General features: G+C 40.8%; 1 protein-coding gene across 3 annotated transcripts in view; it reads left to right on the top strand.

Moving 5' to 3' along the window:
- Window positions 1–19,901, top strand: part of LOC147157257 (carbonic anhydrase-related protein 10) — a 115,371-nt gene extending 95,470 nt beyond the window's left edge. Inside the window, exons 8-9 of one of the 3 annotated variants that reach the window (XM_086065256.1) lie at window positions 13,187–13,361; window positions 18,805–19,901. In XM_086065256.1, the coding sequence (XP_085921382.1) occupies window positions 13,187–13,361; window positions 18,805–18,827 (198 nt within the window). In that variant the 3' untranslated portion in view covers window positions 18,828–19,901. Of the gene's footprint in view, window positions 1–6,086; window positions 8,572–13,186; window positions 13,362–18,804 lie in introns of those variants that run through there. The other 2 variants (XM_086065258.1, XM_086065255.1) reach the window with 2 other exon arrangements.
- The last annotated feature ends 719 nt before the right edge of the window (window positions 19,902–20,620 follow it).

The following is a 20,620-nucleotide window of genomic DNA, read 5'->3' on the forward strand; positions in this document are numbered from 1 at the left end:
GTTTCCTACAATTCACCAAGGGGGGAGGATTAGTATTGTCAATTATATTATTATCATCATCCACTGACGACAACCATAAGTGAATGATCGTTTTACTTTAGTGTGAATTCAAGCATAAAGTTCCCTCTAAAAACCCGCTTCATCTGTATATCAGCCAGGAACTTCACATGCATTGTAGAGTAATTATTAGACAATATAGCATGGGACTTTCTGCTGTTAGCTGGGCCTCGGCCACAGCTAACTAATTTTTGCTACCAGAAGACAGTGATGATGACTTTCTTCTTCAGAAACTTCCTTCCTTATATATATCTTGACTCCCTTTCTTGGCCGTGATAGACAATGGACAATGGACGCTAATACTGGCAGGTTAGTAGCAAGCAAACAAGCAGGAAAACATGGATTATCAGTAATAAGGAAGTTCAAGTGGAATGGGTTAGAATTGGATAACAAAACATGACAAAGGCTCTCGCTATCTACAATAGTATTGAAGTGAAGGAAATCAATTGATTTCTGATCATATAAGTAATTAATTACAGTCCATCTGTCACGTTGTTTTCCTCAATGCTGCTTGTAGTTGGCATATTTGGAATATGTGGCTGACAGAAGCACGTTCAACTGCAAGCATGGTTGCAGTCGACGACGCAGTGAAAACATGGACAGGATTATTACTAATAAGGACGTTTTTTACATGATTAAGTGGAATGGATTGGATAATGACATACGAGAAGCGTGGACAATCTTACACTTGGAAGTAAAGGGAAACCAACAGATTTATGATTATATTCACATGAATAATGAGTTATGTGCCTGAATATTTATTTCATTTTGCTTTCTGTATACTATTGTAACAATTGTAGACCAGTCACCCTCAAATTTTATTTGCTTTACCTTTCCTTAACATTTCCCTCTTGGAAATGTGCGTTCAGTCAACCTAGGCTGGGTAATCTCTGTCAGGGTTACATTTAAATCTTCCACAAATGATGCAACTCCATGAGACAGGAATCAAGGACCACACCCAAGTTTGTCTTACTGCAGAAAGGTGGATGCCCTCAGCACCAAAGGACTTCCTGCTTTCACCTCCCTGCTCTGCGCAATTATTCACGAGTTTAGAAGGCGGAACAAAAAAGCAGTACTAAACTCACAATGATAAAAAAACATGCTTCTGGTGTGTGATCTGTGTGTTTTCGCTCTGTGTGTGTATTGTCCAATGTTCGTAATCCAGTGTGTGCACTGTCCATTGTTTCTGTACATATTGTTGAGTGTTAGTAATTCAGCCAGCTGTCTCTCTTCCACCTCAAGATGGCCCCCCAAAAAATAAATAAAAAACAAAAGATAGCCCCGAAAAAGTCAGATCGCATCTTACCCGTTCGATTCAGGAGAGGGAATCGTTGCCTCCTCGTTTTGTCCCTTCCAACACTTTCTGCACAATTGAAAGGCCCTGGACTTCACAGCGGTTAGGGGAACATTGTGGGGGAGCATGCTCCCATCCTCCTCACTGACTGACTTGGTCAGGTCCACAGCTAGACAAGCTGCTTGTCTTTCCCCTCTCAGACCTTGATTCGGTCAGGCTTCGCTCCGCAACCAGACAAGCTGTTAGTCAATGGTACCTGTTGTGCCGTGCGATAGGTGAATCCAGGAGGGTCGTTCAGCGATCTTCACAGCCTTCGGGGTCATCAACAGCACTTACAAGGACCTCCCCACCTTGGGCTGGACCTTTGATCAAAACACAGTCACTACCCTTGGTGGGAAGTTGGCCTTCCTGCAGAGGCAGAGAGTCGTCTGCCGTTTGATTAAACATTTTCTTTTTTTTTTCTTCTTCTTTTTTTTTCTTTTTCTGTATGTGGGTGAGTACGTGTATGTGCGTGTGTGTGCGTGCGTGTGTGCGTGCGTGCGTGTGAGTGTGTGTGTATTCATTAGTTCACCAAAAACCTATTAAAAAATCCTATACCATTCACCTAAACCGAACACCGCCGTCAGGAGACCCGAGGAAGGACCAAAAAAAAGAAAGGAAAGTGAAATCCAGCACCGACCAGACACCACCCACCGGGCGGGCCACCAACCAGAGTCCTTCACCAACCCCAGAAACATCTAAATTCCAACAAATCAGGGAGACCTCAAGAGACCAAAGGAGAGACTGAGGAAAGGAAGGAAGGACAGACGAAGCAGAGTGAGATCCACAGACACCAGCCTCCACCGATTCAATGATCTGAGGGAGAAGCAGATTGTGTCTGAGTTTCGATAGATGCTGGTGTGGTGGATCTGCCATGCATGAAAATCTCCACCAAAGAGGGGGGCCGTCGACCCCTGCCAGGACAGAGCAAGCGCAACACCTCAGGGCCCCCCAGGCCGCGGCAGCGCCAAAGGACGACTCCGGGGCCCCGCCGGGGGCACCGGCCAGAGAGCAAACCCAGGAGCAGGAGCGCCCCCCACCCCAACACGGCCCGTGCCCCCAACCCAACGCAGCAGGACGGGGCACTGCAGGCCCGCCAGGCACCCCACCGGTCCACAGCACCCGCTCCCCCCACGACCTCCCCCGCCCCCCATCCACCCCTGCCATCCACCCCAACCCAGCCCCAGCCGCCCCCAAACCCCCAGACACCCCCCACCCTCAGCACCCCCCAACCAAGCATCCCCCCCGACCCCACCCCCATCAACCGGCAGCCCCCGACCCCCAGATCCCGGGGACCCCCCGCACCCAGGCATCGGCGCCGAAGAGGGGCCGGTCAGCGGAGCGGAGAGGGCATATCATCCAAATTTCAACATACTTTTTCTTCTTATATATTTATTTTATCATTTTGTCTCAGAGGGACTATTAACTTAAGTATTTATGGCACTATATTTATGGCGCCTTGCACACACACACACACAAACCTTCTGCTGACCTTTCTTCTTCTCCATTTTCAACTTATCTGACTATCCTTCCCTTTTTAACATTTTCATTAATGACTGATTCACATTCAAACATACAATCAACTACTGGTGCTCCCACATCTATCTAATGTAGTGAAGTAGCATAATATTACGCATGAAAATGTCCTTATTGCTTAACGTTAAATCACTCTACTTCTTTTCAAATATCACTCATCATTGATTACCACTCAGACCCAGCAGTATTTGTGATTTGGTTCTTTGCTGAACATATAAACACAAAGAAACACATTACAAGTCTAAAATATAACTTGAAGTAAAAAATAATAGGGTAAAAGAAAACAGTTTATATGTTCAAAAGGGGTAGGAGAAGGTTAAAAACGTATCTAGTCCTACCCCTTATTCGTTTTATGTTAAAATAATAAGGTAATGTATCTCAACAAAAGGAAATGTATAAACTTAATCATATATACAAGTGCACTTTAACATACACACATTTGCCAGAGACATATGCACACGAAATCAACAGACACATACCACAATACATCTATAAATCACATCCTCATACTCACATATACAATTTTCATTACACTCATATACCACCAAAGAAATTACAGCATATGTACATTTTTAACAGTTCATGAATGATGTAATTTTTTAAAGCTTTGCTTTTAAACAATTTTTTTAATTCAGCAAGTGACTGACGTCTTTTCAGGTTTCATTTCAAAATCATTCCACAAATTAACACCTTTTACAGAAACACACCTTTGCTTAATATTTGTTCTTGTTTAAATTTTTTTGTAGACACCTGTACCCCTTATGTTATAATGACTCTCTCTAATTTCAAACAGCTTCTGAGTAATGTGGCAGAGTTTATTGTTGTGAATTTTATAAATTGTTAGTGCAATTTTAAATTAAACTAAGTCATAGAATTTCATTGTATTTGATTTAATAAATAGTGAATGAGTTGGCTCTGTATATTTTGATCGATTTATAATTCTTATGGCTCTTTTTTGCAGTTTGAAAACAGGATCTGTATTTGTTTTACATGCGTTTCCGCAGATTTCCACAAAATAGGTCACATATGGTAATAATAATGAACAATATAATGTGTATAATGATTTCTTATTCAGGACGTCCTTGGTTTTAGAAAGTATCCCTATTATTTTTGACATTTTCTAACCCTTTGACATTATCTATGTGTGACTTCCAACATAATTTATCATCATTATCTACTCCAAGAAATTTATTTTCATACACTCTTTCTTTTTCAATTGAATTTACCATAATTTTGACCTGTTGTGTGGTTTCTCTAGTACCAAAAACTATAAACTTGGTTTTGTTTAAGTCTAATGATAATTTGTTTAAGTCAAACCAATTCATTCTCCACGGTAGTCAGAAGCTGCTTCAGGTTCTCTCCTGAACAGTAGAGAGTTGTGTCATCGGCGAATAAGACACTTTTTAATATTTTTGAGACAAAATAGATATCATTTATATACAATATAAATAATTTGGGGCCTAGCACAGACCCTTGGGGAACTCCATGGGTAATCTTCAAGTGTTTTGATTGTATATTGTTAAACTGTAAGTACTGATATCTACTATCCAAATAACTTTTCATCCATTTATATGTCGAACCTCTTATGCCATATCTTTCTAATTGATTCATTAATATAGAATAATCTATAGTATCAAATGCTTTTTTTAAATCTATAAAAATTCCAACAGTAAATTTTTTATTATCTATGCTAATAGATATTGCTTCTACGAGTTCCATGACTGCCATCGAGGTGGTCTGTTTTTCTCTAAACCCATAATGATTTTCACTTAAAAGCTTATGTTTTTCAATCAAATTGTCCAGTCTATATGAAAATACAGTGATATTGGTCTATAATTAGTCAATATTTGCCTTTCTCCATTTTTATGAATAGGAATAACTTTTGCTATTTTCATTTTTAATGCTTTAAACGACAAATTACATATACTGTATATGTGAAAGGTTGCACAACACATTCAATAATACTTTTTACCAATGTCGTATCAATATTGAAGCAGTCAGTGGAATTTTTATTTTTAAATATTTTAACAACATTTAATACTTCTGTATCATTAACAGCATTAAGCCACATAGTGGATGGAATTTTTTTAAATATATCATATATTCTATATTTACCCCTGCTGACATCTGAGCATTGGGTTCAGACAAGCTCTGTCTAATCAAGTCGTAAAACAACATGAGGCTGAGCAGACAGCATGCCAACAAATGGCAAAAGTCAGTTGGAATCCTGGTCAGTACATTCGAGCCTTCTTGGAGGCTACACGTGATCAGAGTGCCTCCAAGTGGTCACGATTGGAACTGCCCTTACATGGAACACCTATACACCATTCTCACCACAAAGTGATCTTATACATTTCACATAAGAAATTCGGCACATACAAGTGAACTTGCGCTAAACTGAATGTTTCACGTCATGTTGTTATGTTTATGAAGGAGAATGTCATATGTATTTCAACAGGAATGATGATTATAAACCCAGAGATTATTTAGTTAGTCAGAAAAGAACGAAATTATCTCATGATGCGTTAGTTGATATGTGTAACGATGTGTTTTGCTTGGAAAAAACTGACTTGCCAGCCTGACCAAATTTAATTCTTAATTCTTAATTCTTTGATAATTTGGAGTTTAAAAGTCTCTGATTTGGGTTGAGCCAAAAGAGGGATGACACCTGCACCCCTTTTGACGGACATGCCCCGCAACTTTAAAACAGCCAGCGCAAACCTCGGCCAGCACTCTTGTTCAGGCCCTCTCGTTCCTGCTTCACCTTTTTTTTTCCCTTTTGCACCACGTCTGACCCAGAACTGACAAAAGGACTCTCCGGTGCCGTGCCACGTTTGTTCAAACACGTGGCATCTCTGTTCCCTGAACGAACAAGTGTCTCGGACTTGGCGATAGCACCGAACGCGCCGCCGTGCTCCAAATCCCGCCGCGCACCACCGGTCAGACAGACTTTCTGCTCTTCCTTTTTCCTTTTTTGTGTTTTGTCCCACCTCGGTGACACAAAGTCGCAGACGAATTTTTCTTTGACCCCATGTGTCACCCAGCGACCACAGTTTGAACTCTGGCAGCGCGCACTCCAACGCCCCGCTACCTGTTCCAACCTCCGAGCGTCCTCTCGCGGCGCGAGCTTGTTTAACGGCTGGTCTCCCTTGGGACGCAGGCACTCAGCAGATCTCTGCCTCAGCAGCTGGATTGGGCAGCTGAGACTCGGACCTCATTGCGCGCCAAGAGTACAACTACAGCTGAAGCCTCCCGACCTCGCCTGAAAGCGCCATCCACCTGGAGCCGAGCTGCACTGCCCCTCATTTGCCGGGAGACCTCATCTAACTGTGGAATAAAACAAAAAATAATTCCTTGCCTTTTAAGAGCAAATTTATTTCTTCAATTGACCTTCCCTCCGGTAGCTCGATTCAACTCACTCCAGTAAATTGCAGAGAGAGAGAGAGCACCTGTTATGTGTTAATTCTTTCGACATTTAATGTTATGAGGACGTCTTCAACATTTTTTATCCACTGCACACGCTCAGCCTCCTCTTTTTCTAATCAGTTAATTATGCGCATATTTTAAAATAGAAAAAAATTACCCCAATATTTTGACATGAACAAATATTCTGAAGTACTATGTAAACATGTATTAATTGCTTTACTTTAATTCATGTAGTTATGTTTATTGCTCAAACAAAGCCTGTGCTATCTTTGATTTAGCCATCCGCTGTCAAGCTAAAGGATAATCTGTGGTCAAAATTAATAGTTGTTAACTTTTTGACAGCACATGAGGGTTAAGAGTGTATAGTAGTAGTAGAACAAAAACACAATCCTCCTGGAGTACCTGTAGAGGCCTTCGTTGCCTCAGCCATGCACTGCAGCTCCAAATGCCCCACTCCAGTGATGGTGGCAGGTACACAAAGTTTGGCTTGAAATCCATTCTTTCTTCCATGCTTTTCTTTTGCTTCTCCACAATAAATATTTTTTTCTTGTTACAAAACTTCGGTTCTAAAACTGAAAAACATGTGCAAAACATACGTTGTACCCGCGGCAGGGGATACATTTTTTTTACGGGGGAAGTGTCTGGCTGTGTTGCGCTTCAGTTGACAACAGATAGGGCGCTGTGTGTAACGTAGTCCATCCCCGAAGCCGATGTGGCACATATTTTAGCACGAAGAAAGTTAAAAATTTTCAACTGCGGCGAATAAACGAATGTGTGGATTTCGCCGCGCCGCACCGCGTAGTCCCCACACCCCCTTCTGTCGCCCCACCCACCCACTCTAGGGCTTGTTTGCCCATAGCACATTCACTACAATACAATTGCGCCACCTGTAACGCTTCCCCCGCTTTTGGTGCCTTGTTACTCGTGTATGTAAATCTGACATTAGTAGATAGTTTTCTTCTTGCAGATACGTGGGGGACAGCCCGGCACGTTATTTAACATGGGGTTTTGACAGTTTCCGTCGTTTTAAAGAAAACGTATAGACAGTAGTTACTCTAGACAGTAATTACTTACCAAAAGTGTGAAGTTGTTAAGTTGTCTAAATTCACAAGTCGCTGGTGATGTAATGCATTGCAAAGTCATGTGAAGAAGGAAATAAATGTAATAAGAGACGGTGGGTGTTGTCGATTTTAGCATTAGCCAATGGGAGCAACAACCCATTTTGACGGTGACATGGTGATCACAAACCTGCACTTATTAACTTGTATTTTCTTTCTCCCTACTTGACACTGTAGCATTTTGAGATTTCTTTGGAAATGTAAAGTGCATTACAAATACAATTCATTTTGTCGACTGCGACTGGTCTAGGGCACAAGTTAGGCTTAAACCAATGGGAGTAGCTCGTCATTCTGCGTACGCCAGCAATTGGTCCATCCTAAAGTTAGGTAGATGGTTCCCCAAAGATTGAGCCCACGCTAGGCGCAATCAGATACGCCTTATCGCACCAGATTTGGCAGACTTGTGAAATTACCTGCTAGATATAGGAATGAGTAGATGCATGAAACAGAAGTGTGTTTTCTTCTAGTAATTCAGATGTTATGATTGATTTTCATGTTTGCAATAATTGCATTTGAAGGGGAAAAAAATTACGATTTTTTTTGTGTTTGGGGAAAAATGTCATCCACAAAAAAGGGGGGATGTAATGTAATAGGTTTATGAACCTTACAATCTTCCGTAGCTAAGACATAAAGATAAAGTGTGTTGGTGTCATTATTATGCCATGACTTGTTGGTGTCGTTATTATGCCATGACTGCCCCGAGGGACGTTTGCTATTAAAAAAGCATGTTCAAGGAACACTCGGACGTCACGCCTCATAACACAGCGGGGCCTCACCCATCCAGTCGGAGGCAGGGGTGTGCTCACCCCAAGCAACAGTAGTAAACACAAGCAATTTAAGGCACATTCCCTTCCTTTAAACATGGAGAGTGAATTACAAAGTAGCCTTGGTCCAGAATACTGAATAAGCATTAAAGTAAGCCATCAGGTACCAGCTGTCAAACTCACTCACAGCTATCAGCCAGACACTCGTTGGTAATGCTAACAGTTAGCCGCTAGCCACTTACCCCGAAGACTTTTGCCGTATCAGTCAATGACGGCGTAATTAATTAGCGGTTTCTTAGCATCCTAAATTAACGATTGAATATGAGTTCGTGATAGTGCTGTGTTGATGTTGGTTGCAACTTTTATGTCAATCAAAACTAAAATAAAGAAATGCTAAACATCTAAAACTAGCCATCATGCCACGACGTGGGCCAACTTCAAAGTAAAAGTGTAACCAAGGCTATTTGCATTGCCGTTAATGTATTACTGTATTTGGTAAACTTTATTTTGAAGTTAGGCGTAGCGTGTTACGTTGAGTATGTTACCGCTTTCTTGACATGTTTGTGTCTATTGTGAATGTGCACTGTTTTTTACCTCCACCAACCAATCTGCGGATCGTGGGCAATCCGAACCGTGGGGCCTGATCCGAATCGACCACGGATTAATGAGGATCCGTTGCACCACTAGTAAATATATTTTATCTGTGTAAGAGAGTAATATATATTTTAGAAAGGTTTTTTGTTGTTGTCGGAGAAAGCTTTGTAATAGCTAGAACAGACGGTTGGAGCATGCCCTGGAGTGTTGGAATTTGTTTCTTAACCATATTTTTAACTTGCGGATAATGTAAAAAATTTCCATTTGATTATTTTGTATTTTTGGAGCAGGTTTGTATATGATACAAAAATATCTGAAAAAAGATGGTGAAGGTGTGAAATTCCTTTTTGCTCCCACACACCTAAATGAAATGACTGATTGTTAAGTTGAAATTCGATGCCAGATGGGAGAGAGCCCGCACAACTCCAATTGGGATTTTGTAATTTATAATGCTTTCCACCTGGCAGTCAAGGTGGTGGGAATCATTGGGTTTTTTAAACAATTGTGTCGCTTAATCGATGTAATAAAAAGTAAGTCTGAAAGTCTAAGGCCCCGTCCACATGAAAGCCAGTTTCAGTTACAAGTTACAAGTTTAGGCCGTTCGTCCACACGATGGCGCGGTTTCAGAGCTTGAAACCGATCACTTTTGAAACCGGGTTCCAGAGTGGAAAGATTTCAAAACGCGTCTGCCTGGACACCATATGCAGGATACTCCTCCAGTGATGATGCAATAGTTGCAGCTTGATGACGACGCATTGTCGCAGATTGATGACGTATGCGCCAATTCTCCCGTGACTGCGCGCGAATCGTCAGTATGTAAACAACAATGGCGGCTAGCCGTGTCGTAGTCTCTTTGCGCAGCCTCCAAAAGCATAAGCAAGCTAACTTGCTTATGCTTTTGCAGCAAAATATTTTGCTTCTTTATTGCCACGTTGAACAAGCGGTGTTGTACTTGAATCACCCGCCATTGTCACTTCTCCTGTTTTCGTCTTTTTTATGTTGTTCTGATACATGCAAAGCCATGTTTGTTCTGTAGATTGCAATAAAGTTTGGAAAAGTAAGTGTCTTGTTCTTCACTGATTCTTCTTCTACGCTTTCTGTTAACGCACTGTGGCTGCGCTACAGCACCACTCCAAACAGGCATATACATTACAGCTGTTAAACGTCCTCAGCATCTTTTTTTGGACACACGCAAGTCTTGAAATGCTTCTGTGTGTACGAAAATTTTTGAGGAACGAAGCCGGCTTTGCTTCTGTCTGGACGGGGCCTAAGATTATTGCAAACCTTCTGTTCTAGTTTCCACCAACAGTTGTCATTAGTGTAAGGTTGTGCCCATAGAATGAGATATTGTAGCTGATTAGCTACATAGTAGTGCATACAATTTGGTGCCTCTAGACCACTAGTAGATTAGAGTAGAATTTTGTAATAGCCGAGTCCAGCAACTGGATGTAGGTTGGAATTGAGTCATTGAAAAGAAATAATTTATTTTAGGTACAATTTTTATTTTAGACCCTTACCTTCTGTTGCCTGCTGTTTTTACGGAGTTAATCAAATCACCAACTTTGCTGGAATTCACAGTGCACGACCTACTGTATATCATTAGGTGGTCAATGCCAAATCTCCTTACACCAGAGCTGATTTAAAAGCTTATAAAAGTCGCATACCAGTTTTTTGTCGCTGGTTGGGTCTCTGGGATGAGATACTATTACACTCGTCCAATATACTGTACAACGCAATGGCAAAACTTATCATGCTATTTGACTTTTTTGTTATTTTTACACATTCCGTTGTATATTAAACACTGCAATGATGTTATTATGTTGACGAGCATGGAACTACTATCGTAGTGGAATCAAAGCTGGTTGAGAATCTTTGCTAATTTATGTTTGCACCCAGCAACATGCAGTAATTTCATGATTATGACTCAGAAAGATTGAGCTACAGAGTTAGAAACTCCAAGCACGAAGACCAAACCCCCCATTGTTAAACAGTCAAATGCACTTAATAGTTTTGAAGAACGTTCACTTAAAAACTAAGCTGTGTGTGAGCAGTTGGAGTGAACACTAACTATCTGGCTCGTTAATGTGATTTGAAACGCGTTGTAATTCAACACTTCTGCTACAATCTTTGTTAGAGTGTCTAGAGTGAGTTACTAGTAAAATATAATAACACTGATCTACTTAACCTCATAAAAAATGATCGCCGCAAATCTGTAAATACTTTCTGCCACTTGCTATCCATCTGTCTTCTATCTTCATCAGCAGGTATGTGATAAAAAGCTACGTTTGGTTTATACGCGTGTTTCTTTGTACAACCGAACGCACAGCAAGATATGACCATTTTAGAAGATAATCTATTCGATGATACGCTATACGAGTTTCAACGGTTTCAATGGCTGCAAGTGGTTATTTTGCCATCCAGCGTCCCGGAGGGGGCGTTCCTAAGACGGCTGTGACGTCAAGTGCAAAAGGTCTATACAACTCATAGCCATCTAGCTGAACATCATCCATTTCCCCACTCCTAAATTGTTTTAAATAATCTTTCATCTTTGAAAAGTTACATTTTATACTTGTAGTGAACATCGGCTGGTTGCTAATTATTGCAACCTCTTGCAAAACTCAAAATAACTCCTTTCTTTTGCGCTGGGACACTCCAAAGTGGGACTAAGAGACTATTCGACATCCACTGATTTTTTTTTTTTTTTATGGTGGGAACGCTGCAACCATCACATCACTTTTTCTCTATTTTTCCCTGTTTTTCCCTTACTGCGTGGCACTCACGCTTCTCCCATGGTCTGCCATCGCAACACGACAGGCAGCTTAGACCACGATATTGTCTCTGCCAGGCTTGTAGGATCTCAGAGTGGCCAACAAAAGCGCTCTGAAGTCGGACAAAAGCTAGCAGATCAACTTTAAAAGATGGGCCGTGGGGGCCATTTTTCCAATTTCTGAGATCTCTCCCAGCTGAACCTTATTTCCATCTCTTCTTCAACCAGCCTGCCGGCAAGCCTTCAATCCAGGCAAACCGCACCACGTCTCGAATCAAACTCAGACCAGCTGTAAGTGCAACTTTGCAGACATTAACCAGATTGTATAAAGTGGTGCTTCCAATTGGGTTGAGCAGTTAGGTTAACGTTTGGTCCCATGTTTGCCTGATCAGAGAAATTCCATCACCTTGTTTCAGACCGTTCCTCTTTAGACGATTTTTCTTATTTTCGTTTATATTATTCACCGTTTTTATTTGTTCCTATTTGCTGTCAAAGTATTTAGTTTGCTTCTTTTTTCTTAAGTTCCCAAGTCAATTAGAAAATAAACGTGCACATCAAAACCTGATTGTGTACTTTGTGCGTGTTTAAACAATTTATATTAACCTCTAAACTGGAAAAAGAACTTAGAAACTACTAATAAAGTGTAGCAACCTTCATTTTAATGACTGATTTATCCAGTTTATCATCTGTTATCCTGATAATACTATGTAAAAAAAATAAAAACGATGTGTTGCTCAGAATGCCGAGCTCAAGGTTAATTTAAATATTAAACTTAAGTCTCTTACAATGAATGAATGAAACAATTATTCATTTAATAATTAATTGACCCAATTTACGCTACAGCTACTGTTGAAATGGATGATAGACAGCGTACCTTTCATCAATGCTTTGTCATTAAATTGCTTGACAGTGTAATATTCACAATTTCTATTTGGAGTTAGACTGTTATTATTTATACCCTCATCCACATAATATATTTTACTCTCTAAATCCGCATCTAAGATTGTATATGACTCCATGTTCCAATATATGTATTTTTCCTATATGCACTTTGACACCCATTATCCATTATCCTAACCCATTTTCTTCATTCAATCTGATACAACAGCAATACTTCAGTTCCATTTTCTTAAGCGTTTGATTATTATTATTATTTTTATCATCTTAGCCTCTTATATATACCCTAGATGGAAATTGCTAGCTTATGCCTGGAGCCACAAATAAAATATTTTGTCACCATCCTAAAATAATGGCCTATGTTTTTTCAGAAATCATGAAAAACTGAAGCAAATACTGACTATATTTTAATTTAATTTCAGTGGTAGAGTTGAATTATCTTTTGAACTAAGGATGATGCAGATCCCCAGCATCCTGAGAAGATGAAAATATTTTTCGTCAAAATATGACGTAGGCCATTATTTTTTAAGAGGGTTACTCAATTTACAAAAAAACAAAAACATAAACAAAAAAAGAAATGCTTCTACGCTTGAACTCTTCAATTACTTTGCAGCCCTGACTGGGTTTATTGCATTATTTAAGCCTGCCAAATACTTTAATTTCAAACATTTTCACCACCACTTCTCTTTCTCAGATGCACTCTTTGCGCCTACTGAGCCAGAACCAGCCATCTCAGATCTTCCTGAGCATGAGTGATAATGTCCGTCCAATTCAGCCACTAATCAACCGCTGCATCCGCACCAATATCAACTTCAGCATGCAAGGAAAAGATTGCCCAAACAACAGAGTCCATAAGCTTCAATACAGAGGTAAAAATTTAGAATTGATATATAATACAGCTTGTGAATATTCTCATTCCTCCAGGTCATTTCATTGTCAGGGCATTGAATCGATCAACTGGACTGCTCTGTTTGTTTTAGAAGACGTTTCACCTCTCATAGTAAGCTTCAACAGTTCATGCAACAATGTAATACAGCCTTATTGACTCGACTACCGGTCGCCCGTGGTGTAGTTTGAGTAGCTTGCAGATAGATTTTCAATCTGCAAAATTTCTGTTTATAAACACAACATTCAAAACTGACCCTTGAGGAAGCAGCCAACCAGGAACGAGCGTGATAACAGCCCACCAATCTGGAGCAGGCGTTCACACAGCCAAATGTTGATATGCAGACAAGACAAGACACAGAACTCAAAATCATAACATGTCCGCGGAAACAGCCCACTAATCAGTAGTGCGCGTTCGCGCAGCGAAATTTGCATATACCACTCATAGTAGCTCACCTCCTGGTTCGAGGAAGCAGCCAACCAGGAACAAACGTGAAGGTATTGCACTAACCATTACATCATTCTTTCAGTGAGGTTAAGCAGCGCAAAAGTTTTACTTGTAGTTTACACAAGTATCAGCCAAAACGAATTTTAAGACGGCCAATTGTCATTTCATTGCGCTTTGGCATTGCAAATGTAAAGGATAATTGCTTTGAATTCATTTGGACAGAATGTTTACTGATAAAGGCTACTTTTGTCACTATCCCATGGAGGGCTCAGAGAAAGTGGGCCTGCGTTTACTCCGCACAGGCGGTGCGGTGGTGGATCCGTTCCTAATGATGTCAAAAAAGTGGCAACAGCTCGTTTTCTCAGGTTGGGAGGGAATGGTGCTTGGAGAGCAGAATGACCTAGAATTTCTCATAAAGGGGCGAACCACTTCGGTGATGTTTTTGGTGAGGAATTAGCATCTGAAAAAAGTTGATTTTTCACGTTGCTGTCCTTTAAAAACAAGGATTGGATGTCAAGTTTTTGCAATTTTGCCACCACATTCAAGTTGTAGTCACTACTGGTAACCGATATGCACAAAATAAATGATACCACAGAAGACTGAAATGGCAAGTCTCAACCTCTATTAGTACTACTCCCTGTACAACACCACTAATTATATGGTTTTGGGTATCATTAATCCATTTCTGATTGCAAATTACTGTATCAAAGTCATTTTAAGGTCAAATACTATTTTGAGAGCCAGAACACCCATAAATACAAAACTAAGACAATAAAATTGCTTGGCTCAATCCCAATATCAGTTATTACCTATCAAAACATACATAATGAAAACAGTTTATTAGCAAAACTAAATAAATAAATCAATAAATACTATAGTTACAAATCAAGTCAAATCAAATGTATTTATGCAGCCCCTAAATCACAAAAATTGCGTGGGAAGTCGGTGAGTAAACCAAATCTAATAAACATTATGCAAAGGAGAAAAGGACTGTAATAGTAAAATATAAACATATCCTTACTCAAATTTATGGGGAAGGGTACTCTTTTGATACAACAATTCCTCTACATACGCATGTTTCTGAAGTAAACCAGCTCCCTCCCCACAGTTTACGGTGAGAATAAAAATTGACCTTGACTTGTTTGTTTTCTGACTATATATTACAAAAGAAATGTGCTATGTTATCAAAATAATATATACATTTAACATACACATAAAAAAAAGAAATGTGCTTGAATCTGCAAAAATAATTATATTGCATGTACAACAAGTCTGTGTATGGGTAAAGTGATAAGTCTGGGATTTATGGATAACGATAAGAATCAATGACTATTATAATCAATGTAAATGACTTTGTATATGCGTTTAGTAAGAATCGATGGGGATTTCCCTTCAGACCTTTTTTCGGATGTCAATGTTGCAAATGATGTGATCGATGTAACCTGTTATAATGTGTCCATTCACTTGAGTCATGGAGACAAACTCCTTGTCTGGTTTCTGTTCGGCCTTTTGTGGCGCCATCTTGAAAGCCTACCTTTCACATCTGGGGCCCCAGCCGATCGTCGCCGAGTCCTGCAATGGCACCGGCCTGCAAACAGGCAGCAGCGATGAAGCCAACAAACAAGCCCAACAGGCGGCAGCAATGAAGTCAGCAAGCTGGCCCGGCGAGCGGCGGCGGAGCCAGCGAAGCCAACCAGCAGGCCAGGTAGCAGCAAAGGAGCCAGCAAGCAAGCCCGACAGGCGGCGGCGATGAGGCCAACCAGCTGGTCCGGCAGTAGTGACGGAGCCGGCAAGCAAGCCTGACAGGCGGCGGCGATGAGGCTGACCAGCAGGCCCGGCAGCAGTGACAGCCCGAACAGGCGGCGGCGATGAAGTCAGCAAGCAGGCCCGGTGAGCGGCGGCGGCGGTGGAGCCAGCGAAGCCAGGTAGCAGCGACGGAGTCAGCAAGCAAGCCCGACAGGCGGCGGCGATGAGGCCAACCAGCAGGCCCCGGAGGTAGCCGCCAAGTAGCAGTGATGGAACCAGCAAGCAAGCCCGACATATATATATATATATATATATATATATATATATATATATATATATATAATGCATACATTATTTTAAAAGATAATCTAAACTTCAATTTTGTTACAATTTTTTTTTAACAAACTTTAATCTTAACTTCCACAAGCTGCAGTCGGTGTATGGATGGCATAAAATAAACTGATAATAAATAGCTTTGGTGGTTTTTGAGCTAAACTAACAACCTGGTAATCAGGAAAACCCAAAAGAGGAACTGGGGCTACAGTATGAACTCAAATCAACCTATCCCAAGCTAGGTTACAGGATCTGACAACAGACAACTAATGCTATGTGTCCTTGAGCCAGTTGCTCAAACACGCTTGTTTACATGATAGGTCAGGCTGGAGCTGCTTTTTTTTTTTTTTTTTACAAAAGGGACAAATCACTGCGTTCTTGTTAATGGTCCTGGCTTTGTTCTTTTTATAAATAAACTTGCGTTTAACCACTAGCACTACCAGAATTTTAACTATTCTCCCAGAATTGTCATTTTGAGCCTAATATAATTATTACTCGCTGTTTTAAGTAGCTAATAAAATCCCTCTTTTGCTTGCCACGGGTGGTGGACCTTTATTGATTTCGATTATCAGGCTTGTACTGCTAAAAACGTCATGACTCCATCACATCTAGCAGCCTATTTTTTTTTTTTACTATAAGCCTTTACTATACCTTGAAATTATCAGTCTCGTGGAGGTATTTGGGTGGCCGTATCTCCTGAACCGTACGTCCTACCGGGGACGCATCCCCGGACTCGTTCGGACGACAGCTTTCCAACGATGTCGGTGCCATCGCTCTACGACATTGCGTTCCGCCATGGTGATCTAGCCTGTAGCCTCCGTGATGAATGGCAGTTGCGGCAGCAACTACGGAAGCCCAGCAGCGCAACCCCGTGGGTCCCGGCGAGGTGAAAGATGTACATTGAAAAGAATAGAACCGTCAAAATAACGGCTCTAGGAGATATAGGTCCAAATAAGTTTACCTCGCTCTCCTGGCTGTGCTGCACTCGTGTCCATGTCTGCTGTTTTTAGTGCTTGTAGTGGCTAGTGGCTAACCTCCTACGGATACCTCGAAGGTCCAAATTGAGCATTGACTTGCCACTTGCGTTATTTTTTTAACACACTAATTTGCGTGTAATTAATTCATCTAGATTAACGCATTAAAGTGACAGCCTTAATATATATATATGTATATATATATATATATATTTATTTTTTTTGTCTGTGATTTTGTCAATTTATTTTTGGGCAGTTAGTCACAAAGGGCCGTGACAGTGAACGGTCTGATTATTTATTTTTTAAGTATATTGAGTATTTTCGCCCCTACTCCTCCTCGACTTCACAGAACCACCGTGTTAAACATCACGCTAGAAGAAGCATAGTTTTACGTCCAACCACCACGGGATATTATTGTCTTTAATTATTAAGGGAGAAGTCAACTTTAAACTTTTCTTCACAATAGTATGTTATATGGGGCCTCACTAGTCTAAACATGACTTCTGATTTTAACCGGATCTACCTCATAGTTGCTCAGAAGAGTGTTTAGGCCTTCATGATGTTACAACACGAAGTTTTGGGGAAATGCTGTGGGCGTGACAACACACTGTTCACCAAGAAAACGGCAACAATTTTGACGGCCTAAACATGCATGGAAACTCATAAAACTTGGCACACACATCTGGCCTTGCAAAATCAGCAATATTTTATAGTGTATTATGCAGCAACAAAAACTGCTTTAACTTGACCCAGATGGTGCTATGTTTTCAAAATTTCAAATATTTGATGGCAGTGCAGGCATGAAGGCATCTACGAACTATTTTTCATTGTAGTGGTAGCGCTACCTACTGGCAAAAGGACATTTGTTTTTCTTTTTGTGATGTTTTCCTTATAGCGGGTTAATCGTATCAACCTCATATTTGTTTGGAGAGTGTTTAGGCCTTCATGGTAATTAAACTTTAAACTTTGTGGTTTTTCATGAAACTGTTGCCGTTGGCAACTCATTGTCAAAAAATAAACATGGGCGCTCATTTTTGAGGGTGTTAACATTGACCAAAACTCATTGAGCTTTGCACACTCTTCACACCGGGCAAAAAAACACATCCATATGTAAAGGTTTATTCTGCCATAAAAAAAAAAAGTAATTCCAATGTGCCAGTACCCCAATGTGCATGTACCCCAAAGTGGCCCAGGCTGCGAGGGCCCTTTATAGCTACTCACAGCTCTAGTTCGATTTGTGATTGGGTGATTTGGCAAGCGGAGGTGAGACTTCCACCTACATAATGCAACAGCTTTCCATTTCCACCTTAAATCGTGTCGGCACAGAGGGGTACAAATGGTAAATGGTACAAATGGTACAAATGGTAAATGGTACAAATGGTACAAATGGTAAATGGTACTTCATAGCGCTTTTCCACCTCAAAGCACTTTACATTTGACTACTCATTCACCTACTGATGATGCAGCATCAGGAGCAACTGGGAGGTTCAGTATCTTGCTGAAGGATACTTCGATGTGGTCACAATGGCATGGGATCGAACCCGTGACCTCTGGGAGACGACCACTCTACCACTGAGCCATGCTTTCTTTATAGCAATGCATTATGCACGTTTCCAACAATGGTTACATAGCGTAAGAGGAAACAGATCCATCCACTCATCCAATGCCAAGGCATTCGTATTTTGAAAATAGTACGTAAATAGAGGTGATTTTGAAAGCTTTGTGTGTAACTCGAATTTTACTTAGAATGGGGTGTTCATAACTCAAGGTTTTACTGTACATGTGTCTACTTATCAAGGCTAGGAGCTAATGTTATTACATAAAAATACAATGCATTTATGGAGGCTTGATATCAATAGGTATGTCGTGTATGAATGTAATGCATTTTATAGATTACTTTCCAACTGCCCTTTTCTTCTTTTTCAGTGAACGGATGGTTGCTAAATTAGGATCCTTCTAAGGAGACAAATGTCAGAGATGAAGGCCATCAAAGCAAAGCAATGGATGACAGTTGTGAAATCAAGTCAAGAGGACTTACCAGAATTGTATCTCAACAAATGTATTGATTGTATCCAAAAATATAGAACTTTGTAAAGCATGCAGAAATTCTGTTTTATATATTAAGAACTATAAATTTATTTCACATACAGTATCTCACAAGTGAATATGCCCCTCACATTTCGGCATATATCTCATATCTTTTCATGGGACAACACAATGAAAAGTAGTCAATGTACAGCTTATATAACAGTTAGATATTATTGTTCCCCTAACTCAATATACAGACATTAATAGCTTAACCCTCACCCCTAAGTGAAAATGTCCATATTGTGCATAGTTTGCGCCCTAGTAGATAAATTTATTTGGTTCAGATGGTGTCAAGCATGTAAAGCAGTGACCAGTTAAGGGATACAAAGACAAGTCTTTCTTGCCTACAGTTAAGCATGGTGGTGGGAGTGTCATGGTCTGGGGCTGCATGAGTGCTCCCGCTACAATTCATTGAGGGAACTATGAATGCCAATGTACTGTGACATACTGAAGCAGAGCATGATGCACTTCCTCTGGAAAACAGTGTTCCAACTCACCTCCCAAGATGACCACTCTCTTGCTAGAGTAAGAGTGTAAGTTCTCCAATATCTGCAAGCTCCGATAAGTCACCATGGAGGAGTGGAAGATGATTCTAGTGGCAACCTGTGAAGTTCTGGTCAACTCCATGCCAATGAGAGTTAAGGCAGTGCTGGAAAATAATGGTGCCTACACAAAATATTGACATTTTGGGCATTTTCCCTTAGGGGTGTACTCACTTTTGTTGCCAGTGGTTTAGCTATTAATAGCTGTATTTTTAATAGTTTTGAGGGAACAATACATTTACACTGTTATGTGTCAAAGTGCCTTCAGTGTTAACTAGGCATGGGATGAGTCACAAATCCCACGAGATGAGGTGTCTCACGAGATTGAGTCCACAAGCACGAGGCGACGAGATGTTTGCAAAATTTGTAATATTAAAAAAAGCCTAATATACATTTTCCAGTTTTCAAAATGATTTGTTTTTATTGAGCAGACTGCAAGAAAATTGACTATCAAGACATAAAGTGCAAATGTAAACAAAAACAGTCACTTTCGTTCCAGGCTCATTTTTCAAATGCTGCTGCCATACAATACAGCTGCAGCTGAGATCTTTCCTCTTACTGAATAATTTTCGGGCTGCGGATATCCTACTGAAAATTCTACAGAATATTTGGGTATTCCGATAAATTAAAAATAATAAATTATATTCATCCATCCATTCCATCTGTCCATCCATATTCTGCCACTTATCTGAGGTCGGGGCACGGGGGCAGCAGGTTTTGCAGAGAAGCTCCACCCAGCGTTCCCAGGCCAGCCGAGAGACATAGACTCTAAAGCATGTTCTGGATCATCCCCAGGACCTCCTCCCGGTGGAACATGCCCGGAAGACCTCACCAGGGAGGCATCCAGGAGGTATCCGAACCAGATGCCCGAGACAACCTCAGCTGGCTCCTCTCAACAAGGGACAGCTTGGTCACCCTGCGGAGAAAACTAATTTAGGCCACTTACATCTTCGATCTTGTTCTTTCGGTCACGACCCACAGCTCATGATCATATGTGAAGGTGGAAATGTAGATCGAGTGGTAAATCGAGAGCTTTGCCTTTCGGCTCAGCTCCTTCTTCAGACTGATAAAGATCCGCCTGTCGATCTCATGTTCCATCCTGCCTCACTCGG

Source organism: Leptonotus elevatus, chromosome 20 (genome assembly GCF_054856555.1).
Source record: "Leptonotus elevatus isolate MCC_2025b chromosome 20, RoL_Lele_1.0, whole genome shotgun sequence".
NCBI classification, from domain to species: Eukaryota; Metazoa; Chordata; class Actinopteri; order Syngnathiformes; family Syngnathidae; genus Leptonotus; species Leptonotus elevatus.